The sequence below is a fragment of the Notolepis coatsorum genome (genome assembly GCF_963971535.1).
Source record: "Notolepis coatsorum genome assembly, chromosome: 13".
Lineage (NCBI taxonomy): Eukaryota > Metazoa > Chordata > Actinopteri > Aulopiformes > Paralepididae > Notolepis > Notolepis coatsorum.
In genome coordinates, this window is record NC_140177.1 from 26,554,664 (window position 1) to 26,579,991 (window position 25,328).

At 43.5% G+C, this 25,328-nt stretch overlaps 2 protein-coding genes across 2 annotated transcripts in view; both read left to right on the forward strand.

Moving 5' to 3' along the window:
- ndc1 (NDC1 transmembrane nucleoporin) overlaps positions 1 to 15,870 on the forward strand; it is a 31,497-nt gene extending 15,627 nt beyond the window's left edge. Inside the window, exons 10-18 of the mRNA XM_084327332.1 lie at positions 4,692 to 4,773; positions 5,183 to 5,347; positions 6,095 to 6,355; positions 10,693 to 10,805; positions 10,933 to 10,983; positions 13,792 to 13,855; positions 13,957 to 14,057; positions 14,851 to 15,011; positions 15,141 to 15,870. Coding sequence (XP_084183458.1) covers positions 4,692 to 4,773; positions 5,183 to 5,347; positions 6,095 to 6,355; positions 10,693 to 10,805; positions 10,933 to 10,983; positions 13,792 to 13,855; positions 13,957 to 14,057; positions 14,851 to 15,011; positions 15,141 to 15,204 — 1,062 coding nt within the window. The 3' untranslated portion in view covers positions 15,205 to 15,870. The remainder of the gene's footprint in view (positions 1 to 4,691; positions 4,774 to 5,182; positions 5,348 to 6,094; positions 6,356 to 10,692; positions 10,806 to 10,932; positions 10,984 to 13,791; positions 13,856 to 13,956; positions 14,058 to 14,850; positions 15,012 to 15,140) is intronic.
- Positions 15,871 to 16,461: 591 nt separating this feature from the next.
- glis1a (GLIS family zinc finger 1a) overlaps positions 16,462 to 25,328 on the forward strand; it is a 73,713-nt gene continuing 64,846 nt past the window's right edge. Inside the window, exon 1 of the mRNA XM_084327396.1 lies at positions 16,462 to 16,509. The gene's annotated coding sequence lies outside the window, so the exon portion shown is untranslated. The remainder of the gene's footprint in view (positions 16,510 to 25,328) is intronic.

Sequence of the window (25,328 nt, forward strand, 5' to 3'; positions counted from 1 at the left end):
AAACTCGTACACCTTACTGTAAATTGTACCTAAATTGTACCTCATCCCATTTCTGCTTTGCACTATATAGTATTGTACATTAGTACACTGCATAGTATTGTATATTATATGGTAACTCAGTTACGTCTATTCTACTCAGTTACGTCTATTCTGCATCGAACATTGTACATATGTCTATACTGAACACTGTGACCTCATTTTCTACTTCTAATTTACATGCTATACTATGTTATTTGATACTATCTTGTCTAGCACAGTCTCTGGAGCGTAACAGTAAGAAGCATTTTGTATGAAAGTATTCTGTACTTCTGTATGACAACTATCTTTACTCCCGGCGCCAGTGTTATTGACTATTTTCACAATGTTTGCGCACCCATCGTATATTCTATATCATAGATATGGAGACAATAGTATGGCTCATTTGACAGGCAATATTTATAGTCCAACAGGGACAACTGTATTTCTACATACCTTCGTTTGTGTGCTATACCACGCTAAACATCGCCCCGTTTCACAATAATCCAGGCTGGTTTTCTAGATTGTGAGATATACTGGTAGTGTGTTTTGTGCAGCGTATGCACAAATCTCACGGCTGCTCGCCTGAAACATATATTATTGCCAGGTCAAAGGTAAACACAACCATGTTTCTTCACAAAGCCGGGGGGGGGGGGTTGTTTTCCGACGCTGCGATCATTACAAACGCATGTTTTAGGATGGGGTTCAGTAAAATAGACGTTACCTTTGTCGGAAGGTACACAACAGGGCTGTACGCTAAGCTTTTTCACTAGGGGCACACTTGCCCCTAAATGAGAGATTTAGGGGCACAGAATATTTTATAAATAAAATGAATTATTATTATTGTAAATAACCCCATGAAAGGTTTATTATTTTTATGGGTAATTACCTGCTTCATATTTGTGATGTTACTGGTTTCAGGGTGTGCCTAAAGTGATCAATGTGTTGGGCCATTTATAGAGATCTATGCCAATTAATGTTTATGTATATCCGGGACTTTTTTTTTAATAAGAATTGAGAGGCCTACTACGGTATGTGTATATGTGACCTTTATTTTGAAAACCGTGTTGCGACGCAACTTTGTTTAAGTTTGCGCTTTTGACCGTGAAATGATCAGTTCAACTTGCTGTAGCTCGAAGGAAAGACTCTAATCAAAAAGGTTTAATGGACCTGTATGAGGCTCTCACGGTAGGACTTATACGAGGAATGTAATACTATGCAAAACGAGAAATAAACAGTGATTTTACCAGCAGTAAGTTGCAAGCCACTTTCATACGGGGAACCGTGACAATTATTAGTATTATCTTATTTGCATATTGTCTCATTATTAGATAGATAGAAAGGTTGATACTTTATTGATCCCCGGAGGGAAATTTAAGTAGACAGTATTTCACGTATAGTGAAATAGTGGGCTACTCACCTAAAGCATGGCTGAACTGAACGTTAGAAGTGTCCGTGTCCTCGTCAATCATCACTGCCAGGTCCGACTTAATTTAATCAGCTATGGTCTCTTATCATCTCCACATCGGACTTGGTTGTCATAAGATGGACTGATATCCGCTACGTTGTTCTTGCAGAGCAAAATTAGCGGCTTAAACTTATTGAAAGGAAGTTCACATTCAGTTTCGATTGTTCGCTAGGAATGATGGGATTTGGTGTTGGATGTATGGACTCTACGCAGGCGGGACATGGTATTTAATCGCACAATAGACTACAACTACCAAGTCTATAGCGTGACCCAGATTCACTTCACACGCAAATCTTTTTTCCCCCACACGCAGTAAATTCATTCATTGCCGACAGATTTTTTCATAGCACCGGCGTGACATTATGTCGCACTGTACAGCAGGTTGTAGGCTATTGTTTTACTATTTTTTTAAATTAATTTAGGAGTGAAATGCGAATGAAGGGTTGAAATCACTACTCGCAAGGTTGCCCCCAAATATTATTTACCACTCGCACGGGCCAAATTAAGGGGCAATTTGCGACTGACTATTTTGGTAGTCGACTAAATAATAATAAAAAAAAAAATTTTAATGACTAATGACGCAACAATTCCTCGCCGACGATTTTTTTTAATCGACATCGTCGATTATGTCGACTAATCGTTGCAGCCCTAATCTCGTCGCAGTGTACAGCCCTGCACAACCATATGTTTCTTCACAAAGGCATCGGGGGGGGGGGGGTCGTTTTCCGATGCTGTGATCATTACAAAAGCATGTTTTAGGATGGGGTTCGGTAAAATAGACGTTACCTTTGTCAGAAGGTACGACACTCTTGCTCCAAGTGTCTTGAATCAAAACAGGATCAATACATATAACGTTAGGTGGCCCTCATCCGTTGTCTTCTTCGTCTATAGTCTGCTCGGGCCAGACTATAGACAGAGCCGAATAGGTTTCCTCATTGGCCGGTTTGACTATAGTACTTTTATGATTTACCAGAAGTGCTGGGTCCAACATAGTCTGGTGGAAACGCACCTTATCGTCCATAATCATCATCCATATAATCCGTTTTGTCTTCTTCGTAATATCCAATAGTTCGCTCTAGGCGATCGCCATTGTCAAACGTTAGTTGGCTGTCTTGCTCACTGCTGCTCGCTCCCTACTAGAGTCCCTAGTGCTTTGGGTGCTGTGGGGCGGCCCACACAAAGCTGGCCCATTAGGGGTGTAACGGTACGTGTATTCGTCCCCTGAATTTACGGAACGGCCGTCACGGTGCGGTACGTGGAGCCATACGAAGGATACGCCTCGGAGCCTTCCCTCGCGCGGAACAGAGGAGCCTTCCCTCGCGCGGCTCAGAGGAGCCTTCCCTCGCGCGGCTCAGAGGAGCCTTCCCTCGCGCGGCTCAGAGGAGCCTTCCCTCGCGCGGCTCAGAGGAGCCTTCCCTCGTGCGGCTCAGAGGAGCCTTCCCTCGTGCGGCTCAGAGGAGCCTTCCCTCTGGCGCAAACACACCAGTCACACATGCAGGCACTCGCGAGGTCCGTGCGAGAACAGCGCGCGTGGCCGTGCACACCGAGGCACATTTACATTGGAACAGCTGCAGGGTCATTACAATTTTACAGTTTTCTTTCGTTTTCTTGTTGCCCAATAATGTTTTTTTTTTTTTTATCCACTTTTTCTCCCATTTTCTATATTTTTCTCCCATCCCAATTTCGTATCATCCAATTCAACCCTCCCCTGTCACGAACGCTGTTTCTTGCCTCCCACAAGCCGGCTGCAATGTGGACTAAGTCATACATAGCACAAGTCCCCTCCGGTACTTGAGGTAACAGCAGTCGCATCTTTTCACCTGCGCAGCTCGATCTCTCAGTGTCGAGGAGTAACGCGTGGGAGGCTCACGCTGCCCCCGACACTTCCTGATTCTACTGCGCAGGCGCACCAACCGACTTGTAGGAGTCGCTTGTTCACAACGTTCGATCCCCACCCTTCAGTTTTCCCTCCCCGTAATACGGCCAATGTGTATTACTGCGGACGACCAGCTAAACTGAAAACAATGTGGAGAGCTGGATTCGAACACGCGAATCCTAGCGTCTCCACACTGGTGGCGAGTGCCTTGCCCACTACACCACCTAGCCGCCCTTTGTTGCCCAATAATGTTAACCAAATGAAACCAATGGAAAGAAACGCACCAACAAACACACCAACATTCTCCCCCGCTGGACTCGAGTAGGGTAAATCTGCAGTGCCGCAGCCCCATACATTGCCGTACTCACAGGCACAGCTGATCAAATAAAAAAAAAAACATACTTTTCCTATAGAAAATTATTCTATTTAATAATAATAATTATCATAAATATAATATATAAATAAAATAATTATATTAATAATTATAAATATTTTTCTTCTGTTGTACCGAACTCGTACCGAACCGTGACCCCAATACCGAGGTACGTACCGAACCGTGGCTTCTGTGTACCGTTACACCCCTATGGCCTATGCATGTTCATAAGGTAGGCAATACTGCCACCTGGCGGGATTAAATCGTCATTGCAGGTCCCAGCTACACTCGGTATGAGAAAATAGAAAAAAAAGGAACTAAAAACAAGATATCTCGTTTTTGGCACTCAATGAGTTAGAAGGTATTTGCACAGGTATTCAATATTTGGGGGCGGGGGGGGGGGCAGCCCGGCTGTCGGGGGATGAAATAATATGAAATATATAAAATATTTTTGTATTCAAGTCGTTGTTTTTGGCGGGGCTACCGGGAGCTTGGTGCGTCTGGCGAGAGCTTGTATGGAACACGTGAGAATTTAAATTGACGTGTAAGTGCAGCCACCAGTTCAATGGCACTGTTTATTTTTTTGCTAGTATGGTTGTTAAATTGGTATTAAATTTTGCCCCAAATGGTATTAAAATGTTTTAAATGTAACTTGTTGAAATCTGCAGATACCAGTAATGTTGTACTGTTGAAGGTCTAAAAGGGGCGGGGAATATCATTATTCACATGATCACAAATACTTGCATGTGTGATAAGGTTTTCTCAAGAGAATACATGCTTATTAAAAAACCTTTTCAAACCTTTTTGAGAGGAAGTGTCTGTTGGTTTGTAGCTCTTTCATTATAACTTGGCCTGCAACTTCTTTCTCTCAATCTCTCGGAGAAATTTGTTTAGAATTTTAAAGCGGGCCTGTTCGCTGCTCATGTCTTTTAAAAATGTGTCTTTTGTCTGGATGTCAGTTTCTAGCTCTGCAGGACTTTGCTCTGCTGTCTCAACACTCTCCTGCACGGCGCCTTGAAGTCTTCAGCCTCAGCCAGCCAGGTCAGATCCCTGCGCAACAAACGCTTCATCCTGCGCTAAACAAATAAAATATTGACTAAACATGAGGGTTGAAAATAAACCTTCTGACCCCTCAATCCCCCCACCCCTCAATCTCCGACTCTTCCCCCGGTGAACAGATTTAGATGGGATGGCTGGTCATCAAACCCCTTGTTGAAAAATATTAGGATTTCAGTTTTGAGAACTAAGATGTGCGATTGTTCTATCTTAACTTCATAATTATTTGGGCGTCATAGCAGCGTGGGGGAGGGGATGTATAGGCAGGGTAACAGTAGAAAGATATGAGAAAAAGAAACAAATTCAGGGGCCGTTTACAAACAAATAATAATAATATTTATGATAATAATATGAATTTATGAAGATGAGATGAATATCCATGCGTCTCTCCCAGGTGGTCACCCTCACAACTGGAATGCCATCAGTAAGGAGTGTCTGTCTCTCCTGGCTGACCTGACCCAGAGGCTCGTGGCCCACCATGATAACGTAGCCACCAACGGCCGGGCCAAGTCCCAGTCTGCCGGCAGCGACAAGAAGTCTGCCTCCTCCGACGACTCAGGTACATCTCCTGAAATGTTTGACGACAGAAACAGACGGGTACATTTGGATCTGCAGTATCGCTCTTGTCAAGAATGATACTGCAAAAATGATACGGTTGAATTTTCTTTTTCTTTTTTCCCCCTCTTTGTCACTGTTGGATCTTCGGCCTGACTTTCCTGGCTGTGCCCGTCTGTGCAGGGGTTTAAGCTTCTTGGTAGAGAGATGTAACACTTTGTTTGGTCAAACCTCCAGCAATTTGAACGAGATGCGAAAGACTTTGAAAATGGACAAATTGACGTCCCTCCCTCACTACTTTTTAAGGACTCTATCGCAGAGTTGTTTACACACACCTGCAACTGTCACCCAGCCTTTTAACTGTAAATTGCTTCATATCTTACATACCTTGTAGTTTTATTTAGTTGTTTGTGTGTTTGTTTGATGTGTTTTAATTATTTCCCTTATCTCTGCGATGTGATGTATGTATCGTCTCTCTTTTCTATATATTTTTTTGTTACCCTTCAAGAGGCCCTTTTGTCCTCTCACCAGGCCGTCATTGTAAATAGGAATTTGTTCTTAATTGACCTGCCTGTTTTTATATGAAGGTTCAATAAATAAAATAAAAAACATTAATTCTAAAAAGTCTCTGGTACAGGTTTGAGTATGTGGAGAAAAATAATTCTACACAGGCACCGGAAGGACGGCCACATTCCAGACGTTACTCGGCAAATCCACCACTGACCGTCCCTCTCCTCTTGTCTTTAAACAGTGCCGTCGGGTATGGAAGACGTGAAGACCCCCCGGCCCAGCGCCCTCATCAGGACGCCCGGCTCGGTGTTCCTGCGCTCCTCCGTGGCCGGCCTGCAGAGCCCGCTGGGCGCCCCCTTCACCCCCGACCTGGACAGCCCCTTCTCGCCACCCGCGCTGCGGCGTCTGACCGGCGCCGTGGAGCCCTTGTCACCCTGGTATGGCACGGTGCAGAGCCCCCACATCGTGAGGAGGGGCCCCAAGCTCTGGTCCGCTGCCACAGGTGAGACTGAGAGCAGTGTTGTCCTGCGTGTGGTGGACATAGAACCGGTCCAACGTAAGGGACCTTCTAGAGATGTCCAAAGCACTCTGTCTCATGAACAACATTAACACTTTGAGTGCCAGCGACGTGTATTGTCGTCTTATCATGCCCCCGTTGAGTGCCGACGACGCGAATTGTCGTTTTATTTTTTTTATTCGCGATCTGAATTCAGATTTCATCAACCGAGTCTCCCGTTGGTACAGCAGACCCTCTAGGACAGGGGTGGGCAATTATTTTTCCCGGGGGGCCGAATGAGCAACTGAAAATATGTTGGGGGGCCGGGCCAAAATTCCAAACTCAATTATGCATAATATACATTTTATTTCTATATAAAAAGCAGTAAATGGCATTGTTTTGACCCCTGGTAAGAGTGTATGTTATTATTTGGCAATTAAAAGGTGAGGTTAGCTTTCAAAAATATCATTTATTCAAATAGAATTTATTTCCAAAATGATAAACAAAATGTGAAACATTAATAACAAAGGGCATTTTGAGTTTCATATACTATTGAAACAAGGATTTTCTTAGCTTTCTAAAGACATCACATCATCTTATAGCAAAAATAAACAAGACATGTCACTGAACTGTGTAAAGAAAAGTGTCCCAGTTTTGTAGCCTTTTTTACTTTACATGCCTATATTAAACATTTAATGTTTTCAGAACTGTGCAAAAAAAAGAAAAAAAAATATCAAGTGTCCCATTTCACTTGTTATATTTCCACATTTTAGTGTTCTTCAGTTCTTTTTTTTCATTCAGTGTGAGAAATCCAGTCTCTGTTGAGCTTTAACAAGTCCATCAAAGTCAGGTTGCATGTCTGAGGTGGAGATGCGAAGCACAGCTGCCAGATGTTCATCAGTGAGAGAGGATCTGTACCTGGACTTGGTAAACGTCATGACTGAGAATGTCTGTTCACATATGTAGGTGGATCCAAAGAGAACCAACATCTTCTGAGCATGTCTCCTAAGCGTATACTGTGCGTGTGAACGTTGACATGAAAAAAAAAAAGTAAAAAAGTAATAAAAAAAAAAAATTAAATAAAAATATTTTTTTTTATTTTTTTTTTATTTTTTTTTATTATCATGTAATCTTTCGCGGGCCGGTCAGAATCATCCCGCGGGCCGGATCCGGCCCGCGGGCCGTACAATGCCCAGGTCTGCTCTAGGAGCTCAGATGGGAAAATACCGCCCCCTATCGTCTATCCCTGTGTAACTGCAGGCCATTCGATTATACTGGTGGATGTGTGGTGGATGTGTGTGGGGGGAGCCTACTGGTTCCACTATGCTGGCGAGCCGTCTGATCAAGAGGGAAGTGATCACGAGATGGAAATATATATATGGAATATATATTTACAGCAGCCAATAATCAATCAATATACGTGATCGATATTTGGAATGGCGATCAGGAATTGGAATAATCTTTTTGGAAAACATCTGATCTAAGGTAAGGAATCTATGTTACCAGTCTTGGGGTAATCGGAGCTGTTTTGACCTATATCTCAGCGTGTCCCGTATGTGTGTGTGTGTGATGTTGAGGAAATGAGAGAATAGATTTTTCAGCCCGCTTCTATAGCGTGCATAAGTACACATATACTATCGATAATCTAGCGTTTATTTGAAAACTATTCATAAATAGGCAGATAAATGACAACGTGTCTAGTGTATTCGAGAATATTCGAATAAATGCCGTTTATGGGAGAATCTTTCTATTTTCCGGAAATTTTCGAGAGAACGATAGCTTTTCAAAATCCTATAAAAAGGATATGAACCGATTTATATAAAAAAAAAGAAAAAAAAATCCGTTTCGACAATGTTGACTGCAAATTCAGATTCAGATTTCTTTATTGAGCCATTTGTGTAAAAACACATTGGTAATTGTTGCAGCAATACAGTGTATGCATTTTCTTTTCTTTTTTCACAGTAACCAACACCAACACAGACACATGACAAGAAACGAAACAGTGCAGTGGGGGATTAATCAATCAAATACATATATATATATATAAGTGCAGAGTTCCAGTACGGACTAGTGCAGTGCAGTCAGTGTCATTGTGCCAGTTTCACTTGGGGGCAGAGGGGGGGGGGGGACCTGAGGCATTGATTAGCCTGGCGGCTGAGGGGAAGAAGCTCAGTCTGTGTCGAGCTTTCACAGCCTTTGGGATCCTCAGCCTTCTCCCAGAGGGGAGCAGGGTGAAGAGGCTGTGACCGGGGTGGGATGGGTTGGCCATGATCTTCCTCGCCCTCTTCAGCGCCCTGGAGTCGTGCAGGGACCTGAGGGAGGGCAGGGGACAGCCGATCACCCTCTCCGCGGAGCGAATCACCCGCTGCAGCTTGGCGAGATCTTTTGCCGCTGCAGCGGGGAACCAGGAGATGATGGAGTGGGTGAGGATGGACTCAATGATGGCCGTGTAGAATTGGGCCATCATGGTCCTCGGCAGTTTATATTTGTTTAACTGCCGGAGGAAGAACATCCTCCCCTGGGCCTTCTTGAGCAGGCCTGTGATGTTGAGCTCCCACTTCAAATCCCGGGAGATGGTCATGCCGAGGAGTCCACATACAATATCCTGACATAGTTGCCCGCGTAGTCCAATTGTTCCAGCGTGTAGTGCAGAGCCATGTTCACAGCATCCTCTGTGGATCTGTTGGCTCTGTACGCGAACTGCAGCGGGTCCAGCACAGGATCTGTGATGAGCTTCAGGTGGGCCAGGACAAAGCGCTCCAGGACCTTCATGACCACAGAGGTCAGGGTGACAGGTCTGTAGTCATTAAGGCCCGTGACCGTGGCCTTCTTGGGGACGGGGATGATGGTTAAGGCCTTGAAGCATGCTGGGACGTGACACAGCTCCAGCGATGCATTAAAAATGGTGGTAAGGGGGGCAGGTGGCGCACGGAGATTACGTTCGTCACCAACACCGGGAGACACTAGGATTCGCCTGTTCGAATCCAGCTCCCGGCGTTGCTATCAGCTTGGCTGTCCTCTCGCACTGATACAATTGGCTGTATCAGGGGGTGGGAAGCTGAAGGGTGGGTCCTGGGTGTTGTGGACAGAGACCCCTACAGTTCGGTCGGGGCGCCTGCTCAGCGAGGGTTGGATCTGAGGAGAGATAGTGTGGCCTCCCACACGCTACACTCTCCCCGGTGAGAACCTGCGCGGCCAGGTTGGCCTGCCCCAGGCTGCACATGCGTCGGAGGAAAGCATGTGACAGTCTCCGGTCTCCCGGACCAACAGTAGGGGAAAGTACGCAACAACCAGGAAGGGTGGGATGGGAGAAAAATCGGGAAAAAGGAGGGGAAGAAAGATAATAAAAAAAAAAATTGTGGTAAACACCGGTGCGAGCTGGTCAGCACAGTGCTTCAGGGCAGAGGGGGAGACAGAGTCCGGGCCGGCCGCCTTCCGGGGATTCTGACTAGAAAACAGCCGTTTCACCTCTCTCACACAAGTCATTGATAAGCGACGGGCAGATGTGTTAAAAGCCTTTAGTCTAGTATGCTGTAGACCGAGTGCCCGTGAGACATTCGTATTTGGAATTTCCCTTTTTGGGACTGGTTGTTAAGATTAGATTAAAATGTACTGTCATCATACAGCACAAGTACAGTACAACAAAAAGAAGTTTGGCATCCAACAAAAGTGCAAATGTAACAGTAAAGTGCAACAGTAATATACAATGTACAGGTGATTAAACTGACTCAGAATATATAAATTAGTACTACTGAGTGTAGTGCTAATCGGATGTATGTACAGAGTTGTAGTATAATAAATACAGTGATATACAGGTATAAAGACACTGGTAGTAAGTCATACTGGCCAACAGTGTAACTAGTAAGGGATATGTACGGATAATATAGATATACTATCTACAGATATGTAAAAAGGATTATACGCAGGTACGTACAGACAGATGTAGATATATATATATATATATATATATATATACAGAATTATTTTACATTATTATATGCAGGTGTATATGTAGGTATATACTATATAGAAGGATTGTATGCAGGTATATTCAGACATATGGATATATATATATATATGCGGTAAATATAAATGTGTATATAATATATGGTATATACAGCACTATTGTACATGCTGTCATACAGAGTTATATGGGTAGACTGTAGTATGAGGTAGGTGGTTACTGTTGTGCGTCTACACACTGGAAATATGCAGATGCGTGGCCTGCGACCAGTCTCCAGAAAGCACCTGTCCGCTCCCTCTGCAGCGCCTCCTGCTTCCTGTCGTGTGCTGCAGCTTTGTAAATATTTGATGATTGTTTAGCGTTCCCTCTCCCTGTGTAGACTCTCAGGCCAGCGGCAGTCCTCCGTCGCCCCCCGCCCCGGCACCCAGCCCCACGCCAGCTGCGTCCAAACCCGGCCTGCTGGCTCAGTTCCTCCACAACATAAAGGAGCAGGTACTGATATTATGTCTGCGGTTTTGTCATTTGATATGCAAGAAGCTAGTTTGGGAAGGAAAACAAACCAAGATGATAATCTGTTTTTTTGTTGTTGTTTTTTTTTACAATTACTTGTCCTATTCAGGTTAAGAATTTCTTGGCAAAGCGGGTGCTGATAATGTATTTGTTTAACAAGGTAAGGTGTGTGTGTGTGAGGCTTGTGATTCACTGACATGGGCTCACTGCATGCTCCCTAATGTAACAATTAGAGATGGGTCCGATCCAATATCTGTATCGGGTTTCTGATATGATGTAATCCACGTATCGGATATTGACCTGACCTCACCGATCCAGATTCCATATGCAGGGCACCAGAGTGTGACATTTACCATTTAGTCGACATTTTGCAACCATTTTTTGTGATGGTGCTACTAAAATGATAACTAGTAGCACCAATGCGACTAGTGCGTGTTCCTCATAGTGGCATTAAAACATATTGTTCCTTTTTCAACAAAGAATTTCAATCCTCTATGCTATAACGGAATAGAAAAGTGTGACAATAAATATATCCTGATTCTGATTCCTCCGAAAATAAACATCATATCCTTCTATGCCGCAGACGGTAGTCTCAAAATGACCACGGTCAGGATAATTGAGACTAATTAATTAGTTATCCAAAATTTCTCGAGAAAAAGGCCAACCTGTCCGCTTAGGAATGGCTCGTGGCTCAGTTGGGGAGAGCCAAGCGAAGCAAGCAAGCAACGGAATCATTGGATTTATAGTCAAACATTTTCAAAATAAAGGTCCTCAAGTCTGTCTATCATGAACAAAATAGTTTAAAACTGCAAGAAATGCGGAGAATAGAGGTTTTTATCTTACCTTTTTATACAGATTTGTAAGACTTCCAGGAGTAAGTAAGCTAATCCAGCCGTACTCTGCACCATGGAGGCCTATTCCTACCAGTTTGCATTTGAAGCTACTTAACCTACAGTTCAAATAAATTGTTTAGAATTATTTTGTATATTTTTTGCTCTTTTAATAATTAGTGCCATGTGTTTCTTACAGCCTTGTGTAACCTTACAGATTATAATAATAATAATAATAATTTTGTGAAAATAACACTAGTTTGGTATCAGTAGCGGCAGATATCCAAATTCTGCCAAAAAGTGAATCGGCGCATCTCTATTAACTATCGGCTTCTAGTTTGGTTTAACTACACAAAAGGCTACCTCCTGCAGGCATGATTAATTGAATCCTGAATCTGGATCTACTCCATGCTGGCATTACTAATTAAGCTTGCACTCATCCATCGATCTGTTACGATTAGCCCCTACTAATGACATTAAGAGGCCCACACAATGACTCCTGTAACTCAAGTGTCTTGCCAGTTATTCGACTACTGTAGCACCGAGCGGTGTTTATTAAAGGTAAACTAATCTAATGATACGATAATCTCCCGTCACTTCCAAAAGTAGTAGTATAGTAATCCATCATAGTATTTCCTCCCAACTGGTTTTCCTTGGCTTTCTCGAGGTTTCATGCACGTCCTCGTCTTTCATCGTTCTGTAATGGATGATGTACTGTAGATGACGGGTCACCAAAACCATTGTTTGTCCATCTAACCGCTACATTAATCAACCCAGTGTTTCTCGGCAGAATCTTCGCTGCAGTGGTCGCTGCTGTGCGCTGTTGGTTGCTTCAGAGGAGGGGCAGGCTCCTGTTGAAAGGCACCTACAAATCACAGTCAAGTGGGGAACGGAACAAAAGAAACAATGACAGTTTGGAAAAACTCGACAGTAAACTAATTGCTTTGAAATAATCGGAACTTTATGTGATGATTGTCAAATGGAAGGTCATCTGTCCCCTCCCAGGGTATCTGTGGGGTATTACAAAGTCTTAAATTCATAATTCTCTATTTAAGGCCTTAAAAGTAGGGATGTCCGATATTATCGGCCGATATCGGCATTAAAATGTGATATCGGAAAATATCGGTATCTGTTAAAAAAAAAAAAAAAAAAAAATTACATTTCTATAACCTTTATTTACCCAGGCAAGCAAGTAAGAACAAATTCTGATTTTATTTATTGTCAAAAGTATGCATAATGTTGTGTTAATTCCACAACAAGAGATATGTAATGTTAATTACCTGAAATTATTCTATTTTGGGGAGGGGGGGGGGGGACCCTGCATATATCGGTATCGGTTGATATCGGAAATTAAGAGTTGGACAATATCGGTATAGATAAAAAAGCCAATATCGAGCATCCCTACTTAAAAGGTATTAAAAAGTCTTAGATTTGGGAGCTCCCGTAGCTCACCGCGTATCTCGGCGCTATTTCGGCGTCGGGGACAACCGTGCTCGTCACGGATCTGGGGTACACGAGTTCGATTCCCGGACCCGCCGTATTTTCTCAGAGTGTCTTCCCCTGATATATATCCCATTCAACCTGTTTCTGTCGGTCATGCTTGACCAGAAAAAAGCGATAAACGCTAAAAAATGAAGTAAAAAAAAAAAAAAGGTCTTAGATTTTTATTTGCACAGGTATTAAATTTTTGGGGGGACAGCCCGGCTGTCAGGAGGTGAAATACAGTAATATAAAATATTTGAAATGTTTTTGTATTCAAGTCGTCGTTTTTTGTGGGGCTACCGGGTGCATCTGGCTAGAATTTAAATTGCCACACAACTGCCACTCACCAGTTCAGTGTCGCTATGTGGTTTTTTTTATTATTTTTTTGAAATTGGTATTAAACTTTGCTCTAAGTGGTATTAAAAATGTCAAATGTCACTTTTTGACTCTGCAAAAAGGCAGCAGAAATACAGCAGAAAGAAGGATATCTTCACCAACCAAATGACTAGTGTACAGAGAGCTTTGTCCGCTAGAGGGTGTGCTCTTGTACTGACATTGTAATCCACTCTATCCTGTACCTTACGAATAGAGAACACTTCCTCCAGGCTGCCTCCTGGTTTCTGTTCCACTGGGATAATGATTGTCTTCCCCTACAGCCCCCAGAGGCCTCCAGTCAAGCCCTCTTTGCAGACAGCCAGTCTCACATCTGGGCATTAGAAGGTACGAGGGCAGTTGGTATTCTCTTGTCATTTTATTTCTCATAAGGACGCCACCTGATAAGGACGGCATAGAAGTTAACCAACTCTCTCCCGATTCCCTAGGGCTGTCTCATCTGGTCGTGGCCTCGTACTCGGAGGACCAGTTTGGGGTCGTACAGACCACGCTACCCAGCATTCTCAGTAGCATGCTGGTCCTGCAAGAGGTATGCTTTCGTGGCTTGTTGTTTTGTACACGCTATACCTAGGAAAGACCCCTGAAACAGATCAAAACTCAATTTCAAGACAGTTGGCTTGTGTTCACTGGAAATGAGGGGGTGTGGGGGTGTTGCGAAGGGAACGTTGTGTCCATTACTTTGGCAACTGCGCTCGCCATGTGCCCAACAACAGTAACTGATTACACAATATTTGAGGAGGTGGTAATAAAAAAATAACAAAGAAGCAGTGATGAAATTGTTGTGAAACTCATTTTGAAGCCATATTTTCAGCCAGCTTTTTATGTTCAATTCCTAGTGCACTAAACTGTAGCAAAGACAAACTTATAAAACCATGCATACCGACACCTTGGAGGCGAGACCACAGCACCTCGAGCTTGTGCCATCACACGTCAAGGCACATGACTAACCATGAGAGGAAAATACCACCTTGGTAGATGCTGGGCTGAAAATACCACTATAAGAAACCCCACCCATGCTTCTGCTACCCATTTAGTTAGTTAGATGTAGCTATTTAGCGGACGCTTTTATCCAAAGCGACTTACAAATTGTGCACAACAAGTCAGCAGGAGGGGTACAACTCTGGCAGCTAAGGGTCAATGGTGGTGTTCGTCTTAGCAGCGCTGAAGTAGTGCGTAGTAGTATAGTTTGACCGGATAAAAGAACCATTAGGCTTGAAACGTCCCAGTAAACAAGCAGAGGAGCAGAGGAGCCTGCAGGTTCCACATATCATGGACATGGAATACATGCGAGTAAAACATCATCCTCTTCTGCTTTCCTCCAGGCCGTGGACAGACACTTCAAGCTGCCTCACGCCTCCAGCAAGCCCATCCGGTCCACCTGCAGCGTGGGCGACTCCACCTACAAGACGCTCCGCTTCGCCCTCCGCGCCACGCTCAAGACCGCCGTCTACAGGATAACCAGCACCTTCGGGGAACACTTAAAGTAAGGCCCACCCGCCCCGCAAACCGCCACGACCGAAAACAAAACCTCCTTCCACACGGCGAGACCCGGACCAAATGTGTTCCTGGTGTCTGTCACACTAATAATAACAAGTCATTTTTATGTCCTCAGTGCTGTGCAGATGTCAGCGGAGCACCGGAAGAGACTGCAGCAGTTTCTGGAGTACAAGGAGTAGTAAACGCACCAACAACACTGTGGTTCTTATGGCTTGGGATCGTCATGGGCTTGATTTCCACGTGCGCACATGTGGACTCGAGTGAAGCGACTGAAGGCCCTTTGTATTGTCTCCTATCCTCGTCTTACTGCACTGTGTCACTGGGCATCATATTGGACTTTGGTTGGTTCATTGAGATGATGTGTAAAAGGGCTTTTGTCACATTGCCTACAATCTTGTACCTATGGTCTTGGTTTCATACATGTATTGTGCTCTTTTGTAAAAAAAGGAAATTCACACTGTAACCTCAAGCTTGTTCAGTCGTTTTGGGCGCAAAGAGAGCGAGAGATATGGTGTAACAACTAAATGCGGCCAACGGCAAAGCACTTTTCTGTATGTGTGGACTGGATACTCTCACACAATGTCACAATTTTCACACAGAATGCGCTCTTTTGTTAATTGTTACACGCATCTGTCTTTGCTTTATCGCCATCCCTGAGGACTTGTTTACAAACAGCAATTTCATCACAATCGATCAATAAAGATTAGAGGCGTTTGTGTCGTCAGTGTAATTACTGTGAGTTAACGGTAATGTTTATCAGGTTAGCATTTCTTGTCAAAGAGTTTATTTGAATGTGAACTAGGGAAAATGCAGATCTGAATGTCAACAACCAGCGAGCTCTTGTGAATAAATATGTTTTGTAAAGCTGAGCGTTGTGTGAGGTGTCTGTTTATCATTTAGCTCTGACTTTCAGTGTTTCATCCAGGTTGGTTCATCATGGAGAAATGTGAAAGACTAACTTGTCTAATGTGTACTTATTTTTTATTTACTTATAATTATTCATACTTATGTTATTGCACATACCGCAGATCGTTTATTGTATATAAATACCTGCTTTTTTATTATGTTAAATTTTTATTTTTATTCCTTTATGCTGTGGAGCAAACAGAGTAAGAATCCCATTGTACTTGTTGCATTATTGTAAATGAAACTGATACTGAATCCAAAAGCCCCCCCGGCCCCCCCCCCCCCAGCATAAATATCCCGCAATTCCAGAAACAAACCACAAGATAAGTCAAGTCACCCTTGTCTTGCAACAGCTCTTTTAATCAAGACGGCGTTACGACTGGTGAGGCGTGAGGGCTTCTCTGGTCGCTTCTATAAAATCAGAAAAAAGCCCCAAGCAGCGACTCCAGAACCAGTGATCACGTGACTGAACAGTGCGCGTGTGTGTGTGCGCGGGCTGCTGTGTCTCGGCACACTACGCGTGGAGGACAACGAAATGAAGACCCATTTTCACGGAGTGAATTATAAGCACAAAGACGGTAAGGACGCATATCATTTGCATTCAATTTTATACAAAATGTGTTAGCTTGTACACTGTTGTTTATATATTATTATTTATTATTACGGTCTCGTGGAGAACTTTGTTTAATTTTTTTTGTGCCAATTACCCAATTAGACTTGAGGTCATCTATAGTATATGTGATAAAAAAAACTTTTCGCGCAGGCAAAGTAATGTACTGAGAAAAAGGAGATTGCACGATTCCCCCCCAAAAAAAAACTAGACCCCCCCCCCCTCCCACGTTATCAATACAATACCTGCGATTTCTCACCGTCGGATTGGTGGAAGTACAGTACGTTCATTAGCTGCGTCCCCTGATTGATTGACGATTAGGAGGGGGGGGGGATACACAACGGGCATCAGAAAGAGTTCGGGAGACAAGAACATGTGTAATCTAACAGGTTTTTCTAGTAGGCTAACTATCCATAATGGTTATATGTGTTATTAAATGATTGCGCAATATTATTTTGATTGTGCAATAGGAGGAATAGAGTGGTGAACTCTTACCCAAATAAGAGAGTGTGGTGTATACAGCAGTCATGGGGGATCATCCTCTCCGCTCCTCTGATTTATGTAACGGACCTGGAATGAAGCTGCTATGCAGGGGGTGGAAATATGACTTACTGAGTCAAACAGATGAGGAGGCTTGTTTTAATCATTAGTCATCCCGTATCACTGACATGGAGCTTATGCTGGGGGGAGTCCCCCTAGAATTGGTTCCACTGGTTGTACAGTACTCACTCAGTGCTCCCAAGTCCCATTCCTCAAAAGGTTCCATAAACTAGGGTCGTGGGACTCGTGGTAAAGGTGTGTGTGAGTTTTTAATAAAGTTTATTTGACCATCATCCCCATTATATCTGTTTTTACTAGGCCTATACTAAGAGACTTAATCAGATACGTAGTCCTATTCGATATTTCAAACACAAATACAGATTAATGTATCAGTCAGACATGATGCTATATTATGACCATGTAGCCTAATTGTATCAGATAACTGCGGTTCAATTACTTTACCGTAACGACCGTGACCTGCTTGACCTGTGTGTTTCAGCATCATCGAGAAGCTGTCGCACATCATCATGTGGGCTTAATTAACACCGGGGAAAAAGGACCAAATTGACAATTGTTCTCTTTTTATTTTTATTTTGTATCAACATGCAACATCTTGTTTTGAACTACACAGTTCTGGGAAACATCCGACCGATGTTATGTTGTGTCACTAACATCCATCCCAACGTGGCAGTTTTTGTTTTTTCCAAGAACACAGGGATGTAGCCAGGACGGGGGTGGTCGTGGTGATGACACGGTCCGACGCTTGTTTTTCTAAAACGTACACGGACCCGTACCCCCCCCCCCCCCCCCCTCTGCTTACTTTCACCAAAACCGGTTACCCACAAATGGAACCTTCGGCCCATTTCTGTTCATTTGAAAAATATTTTTGTTGGCCCAAAGGTGTTCTTTTGCAACACCCAGGGGTGACACGGCTTGACGTCGTAGCCTGCTCCGTGAACACTGTTGGGGGGAGGGGGGGGGGGGGGGGGGGGGGGGGTAGACTACTACATGCAGTTCAACTACAATTTGCAGTAGTTTAACTACCGTACATTCGAATCTCAGTATATTTTTCAGTAGTTAATAACTACTTTGGGTCATGTAGTTTAGGTGTATTTATTACAAATTATTACACATTTCCCTAGAAAATTTAGCATTTTCCTGATTCCACCTCAGCAATTGATTGCTGTCCCGTCCTTCGAAGACACCCTTGTGTATGCTTAGGCCTCGCCTGCCCCTAGTCTCTAAATCACACACGCCCGCCCACACTTTTACTAAGTGTCAATTCGGTTGTTGGTACGTGTAACTATATGAGATTCCAGACTCAGATTGTGATAATTTTCCACCGGGTAGTTTGGATGCGGTTGAACTACTTATTCAAAGCAGTTTTACAAACTGAAAGTTCATTGATAGTAGTTAAGATGCAGTTGAAGTACTTTTCATTGTGAAGTAGCTAGCTAGTAGTTTGGTCAACTATTTCTAGAGTGGTTTTCCCCAACACTGTGTGTGGATATCAAGAGGTAATGATTTAATTGTTTCAACATCTCCCGGTGTGTTCTCCAGAGATATATCGTTTGGAACACAGAGTACTTGGGGGGAAAAATTATTGTAATTTCCTAGAACTGAACCGTACCCTCCCTACACCAGCTTGTGAGATTATAACTGAGGTCCAGATATGATCCGGTTTGAGAGTTATCTCTGAGACAACTTTGTAACCTATTAAATAAGGGAGACAAGGAGTATAAACTCCAGACTCCCTCTACTTGGGGCTATTTTTGTAAGACTTGGATTTTTATTAAAAATGAGCTGTGTGTGTGTGTGTGTGTGTGTGTGTGTGTGTGTGTGTGTGTGTGTGTGTGTGTGTGTGTGTGTGTGTGTGTGTGTGTGTGTGTGTGTGTGTGTGTGTGTGTGTGTGTGTGTGTGTGTGTGTGTGTGTGTGTGTGTGTGTGTGTGTGTGTGTGTGTGTGTGTGTGTGTGTGTGTGTGTGTGTGTGCGAACGAGCGTGCACTCATTTCCCACGATTTGGAGTTTCAGGTCGTCTTGTCCTAAGATCCAAACCCATTTTGAGATAGCCCTGCCAAACATAGCCAGATATACCCTACTACTTCCTACTATGTTAACCTGCCGATGTACCACAGGACTGTGTTCATCAGTGACTAACTAAAGGCGATTTTGGTGTGTGTTTGTGTGTGTGTGTGTAGGTGTGTGTGTAGGTGTGTGTGTGTGTGTGTGTGTGTGTCAAATTTGACATTGAAAATGTAGGCCAGCAGTCAGCAGTAACATCAGGCACATGTTTCTGTAAGTAGTTAGTGTTGAGACACACACACGCACGCACGTGCACGCACGCACACACACACACACACTCAATAGTGAGAGCTGTTGCAAAAAAATAACGTTTAAATATTTTCACTGGAAGCCACCTAACACTAACACACAAGCATAACAAATACAGCAGTTGAATTAAAGAGCTCTGTCAAGATTGATGAGGTTTCGCTGAATAGGTGGTGGAGACGTATACACAGCTCCTCTCTTTCCATCCCTTCCCAAAGAGAAACTTCATTTACATTTCAAAGAAAGAAAGACAAGAGTGTTTCACAGGCTTTCGGGGGTGTGGGGGCGGTGGGTGGGGTGGGGGGGTCTCTTTGAAACAGTGGAATGGATATTATTGTATGAATATATCAGTGTGTCTTTTCGGTGATTCAGAAAGTCATAGTCTCTCTAGGGTTCAGGGGAAAAACATGCTGTAAAATGAAGATCCTATTCTGAACGATTTCTTATTTCAATCATTCATTCAGTCATTGTACTGTCGTTTACCATTATGCACTCTGCTACTACGGAATCTACCATGCCTATAGCACTACCTACTATGCTAATTATGTCTATACTACTATGCACTCAAGACTGTAGCACTCAAGTTCAACACTGTTTGACGAACAATGTTACTGACCCTTAGCTGCCAGAGTTGTACCCTTCCTGGCAGTTCCTGCTCACTTGTTGTACAGAACATGTAAGTCGCTTTGGATAAAAGCTAAATGTAAAAAAAAAAAAAATCATTCAATGATATATGGTGACCAGGAAATAGCATCATTCTTTATTAATTTCTGACTCGCTTTTATTTATGAAATAAGCAGAGACCTCTCTCTCTCGCTCTCTCTCTCTCTCTTTCACACACACATTCTTTCTCTCTGTCATTCCCTCACTTCCCATCCCAAGCTAATGTACTTACAATATGACCCCAGTAAAGTTGACTGTCCTTCAGGGGAATATTACTGTTATCTGGTGGCTGTGTGTAAAATACAATACTCAAATGACATCATATAGACGAGAGAGAGAGAGAGTTCTGCTCGTCCCGTTGCTTGATACGTCTGATATTGACTAACGCGGCTGAATATAAAGAACTAACCACCGCTCTGTCGCCAAGACACGGGCTATAAGCGGCAGCGTCTGAAACCTAGTCTATTTTCACGAGGTTTTGTCAGGCCAAGTACTATGTGGGATAGCCCATCAAAACATTTTTATTTGTAAAGCTGCACTGGGGTTATTTGATATACTACATCACGCCGGACACAAACCGGCATACAAGAGCTTTACCAGCCGTCTTCTGGTGCTGCTCCTATTTCAAGACGTTGGTTGAGCGGGGAGCCCGTGAGGAGCCTGTCGGCCCTCTGCCCTGCTGCATCTGCCCTGCGGCCTCCACTCTCTCTCTCTGTCTCTCTCTCTCTCTCTCTCTCTCTCTCTCTCTCTCTCTCTCTCTCTCTCTCTCTCTCTCTCTCTCTCTCTCTCTCTCTCTCTCTCTCTCTCTCTCTCTCTCTCTCTCTCTCTCTCTCTCTCTCTCTCTCTCCTCTCCCTCCCTCTCTCTCCCTCTCTCTCGGTGTCTTGGCGGTCTGGATTGAGCCACTGTCATTTCACTGGAATTTCCTGCCATCTGCGCATAGTCGATGCTAGCTACTCACAGACTGGCACCTGCCTGTGGACGTGTGGCGGACGGTGCCAGGCTGGTAGCGTTATGGCGTTAGGTGGTAGGTTGACGGAGAGGTGTGGAGGAGCCTCCGTCGTCCTGGTGGCGTCATGGGAAAGAGGAGATGTGAGCCTGTGATTTGATGGAAGAGACTGTCTGCTGTTGTGAAGACATATTGATGATGATGATGATGATGATGATGAGAAACATATTCTACAAAACATTCTACACCTGCCTAACAAAGTACATATTCCATATAAGTACCATTATATACTGTATACATATTTCATTTCAAACCTTTATTTAAATTCATAAGACACGAGGATAGTTACCCTCATTTACAGCGACGACGAGCTTACAAAACAAGACATAGTTTATCAGAAATTTCATAGGCACAATAAATAAGAATAAACAATAACTGTAACTGTAACAATGTACTGTGTCACAGACACAGTGGTCGGAGACATGTATCTGAATCCACACAGCAGGGCATTGGTTCCACCTGGGACTTGAGCCCCATTGGAACTAGAACAGGGATCCAGGTAGGGCTCATGGCACATGGCAGGTATCTGGTGGTCACTCGCAGGCTATGTCCCGGTCGCCACCTGTCTTCCGACCAGGGTTCCTATTATAGTTTTGTACTTTTCATTATTTAATTTTTTTTTATTTCATTTAATATTTTTGTTTTCAATTCAGTTTCGTTTCAGTTCGTTTACAGAATGGGTTTGCTCGTTTCAGTTTTGTTTTCTATTGTTTAGTTTTAGTTTCAGCGTTAGTTCTCTTTTTTTCTTTGTTTATTATGATATGGGTGGTTTTTGTCAGGGGCAAGATGGAAGAAGTTCAGAATAGGTATTGTGTAATACAAACACACAGGCAAATTGACTCATGTTGACGTCCCAGTCTCAATAAAGTATCCACCACTGCCTCCTCATGCTTGCCATGTTGACAAATATGACCAAATATGACGAAGACTACAAATATTTTCTGTATATTTTAATTTAATTAATTTTGTTTTGTAAGTACACAATATAGTTTCAGTTGGTTTAAATTTTTTTCTAAAGTTTAGTTTATTTTAGTTTCAGTTAACTATAATAACCTCCAACAGCCTCGAACCACGACCCACATATGTAAAATACCACAGTCTTTTTTCCATTCCACCACCTGAAAAGGATCCAGTTCAGGTATTTAACTTGTGAGTGAGTTTACACTAAGGGCCTACATACATTGTAAGGTTTCAACTAGGGCTGGGCGATATGGCCTAAATATGATATCACGATATTTTCTGACCTTTCGGCGATACACGATACACATCACGATGTTTTTCTTTTTTACCCCAAACAATTCATTATGAGGCTTACCAAGACAGTATTTGAGTTTGCAAGCTAACATTAAAGACAAAATAAAATACCCATGCATTTAGCATTTTTATATTAGATTTAGATTATTAGATTATATATTGCATATGAGATATATGATTTAGATATGAAATATGATGAATTGAAAATGGGGACCCTGATGTAAACAAGACTAAAGTCTTTCTCTGGTCTGCATCCCCTTAACAATTGTATGTATTGAGCTGTACTGTACCCATTCTGCAATATGTTAAAGTTTTAAATCAATCAATCAATAAATAGCATTTTAGCATTTTTATGAAACTACTGTATATATGTATGTCTCTAAATGTTTTGATGAATTGAAAATGGAGGACCCTTATGTAAAAAAGCCGAAAGTCTTTTTCTGGTCTTCATCCTCCTGTACTGTATTGTACCCATTCTGCAACCTTTTAATACAGTTTTCATTCATTCATTCTGACGGAAACATAATCATTTTGATTGACAGTCGAGTCTGCCAATGACGTCACACCGCTTGCACCCGCCCTGCTGTTCTTAGCACCAATCGGCAAGCGTTATTCGTTTTTGACTTCCTGAATGTCCCGTGTGCTGAACATCAACAAAGCTACTAACGTTAGCTCCCCGCGGCCGTCGAGTAGGAGACCAGTGCTTCACAGGATGACTAAATGAGGCATAATGATTTTACTACAACGAATGTTATAATAAAAGCCTTTCCATACATCTGTCTGATTGAAAACTTTATTAACAGACCGCGGAATGGGCATATCTCAGCACAGGCTGAGATATGAACGAGTAACGTGTGGACAGATTGACGCGACACAATCCTCTTGGGCAAAACATCACGATATCCACGATACGTTGAAAAAGTGTATCGTTAATGAACTGTACCCGATATTTATATAATATCGTCATATCGCCCAGTCCTAGTTTCAACCTTGTTACACTCACCTCTCTAAACTCACTCTGCACAGCGACCCCAACCGGAGAGCTGTGCTCAACCATATTATCAGAGTTCACGGCACCACTTGTAACGGTGGTTATATATCAACTGGCCTCGCGTCTCGCTCTGCCTTCTGAGATAATCCATTATCTCCAGCACCTAGTGTGCTCCGGGGAACAAAACAAATGCACCCACTTGCACGTGACCACACCACTCCCATGCGTCCCCTATATGCACGTCACCCTTCCTCATTCGTTTCCAACACGGAAGCAGCTCAGATGCACTTCTGAACTGGAGATTGTTTGGTGGAGAAAAATTACGCAATGTTGGGCTTCGCCAGAAGTGCGCCAGCCCCGGATCCTTCTCGGCACGTCCACAGCACAGCGGTCCTATCCTGTGTTCTTTCCTCGTCGCTTGACAGCGGACCGATGGACTTCGCGCGACGTTTAGCAGTCGAGCTACGTCGCGCCCAGGTAGGGCCTGCGCTAGCAGGCATTGGTACTTGCATGGGTAATACTGCTTGTTGTCTCGTGAGACGACCGAGTGATGTGTTGGCGCAGGGGGCGGGATATTTGGATAAACATGGTCATCATGACTCACTGTTGAGAAGTTTTTCCAAGTATCCTAGCGCGCGCAGCTAATGCTAATGCTACAATGTTGGGGCGCCGTTCCCATGTACCCCACCGGGGCTGTCTTTACTCTTCCCTCCTCTTAACCATTCATGCTGACGGTCAATCGGTGTCTAATGTTGGGGGTTTAGCGGAGGCTTATTTACCCTTTACATGGGTGGATGGGCTGACGACAGGGCTCAGGGCAGGTGTGCATTTTGTGAATCTATGAATTGAAAATGGGGGACCCTGATGTAGACAGGATTAACGTTTTCTCTGGTCTGCATCCCCTTAACAATTGTGTGTATTGGGCTAGCCCATTCTGCAATATGTTAATAGAGTTTTCGTTCATTCATTCATTTGTCCCATCACGGGTGCACATTGCAGGGGAGGTTGTTGCATGCCTACTAGTGGAGCAGTGCTTCACTAGTAATAGACTTTGGTCAGCAGCCGCCACTGGTGTTCCGTGCTTAGTGGTGCAGGTGGCATCGGCCCTTTGCCCTGACATGGTGGAACCAGTGGCGGCCGCCACTGGGGGGCGCTAGGGCGCCGCCCCCCCTGGTAAAGAGAGCAGGAGAAGAAGAAAATGTTTTATTTTTATTTTTATTTTAGACCCCTAAAAATAAAATAAACATGTTTAAAATGAATAATATTTACTCATTTTAAGTATGTTTGTGTTTCCAATGCACAATATAATGTTAAAATATAAAATATTAATAATCGTTTTCCTGAACAGGAAGTGACGATTCTGTCTGATAAAGAACGTTCCATTACCTTAGCCGCATTTCTCCTGCCGTATTTCTCTCGGGCTAGACGCAATAGCGCTCTGAGTGCGCGTCACTGTTTCATCGCTGTATCCGTCGCAGCCAATCAGTGCGTAACGCGTTGTGCATTGAAATATGATGTTTATGATGGAAGCCGGGCGCGATTTGAAGCGGTCTAGGCAAGCGCTTAGAATTTCCGTCTAGAATTTCCATAGCCGCATTTCGCGGAGACGCTCTCTGATTGGCCGACGCGCGATGCCAGTTTTTTCCTTAGCCACAGTTTGCAACATGTTCGAGGCTGTGTGTTGTGAACTTGTGATTCAGTCTGGAGTCTGGACAGTGGGCAGTGAGTGGAATGGATATACATCGACAACAGTCTGGGGGACAGTCAGTGGACATACACTTTATTAAGCCCTCCGGCTGGACCACGTTTCAATTAAACAAAGTGAGTTAATTCTCTCTCTCTCTCTCTCTCTCTTAGCCAACTCAGCTAACTTTAGCTGCTGTTAGCCACTCAGCTAATGCTTAACTAACGCTCTCTCTCTCTCTCTCTCTCTCTCTCTCTCTCTCTCTCTCTCTCTCTCTCTCTCTCTCTCTCTCTCTCTCTCTCTCTCTCTCTCTCTCTCTC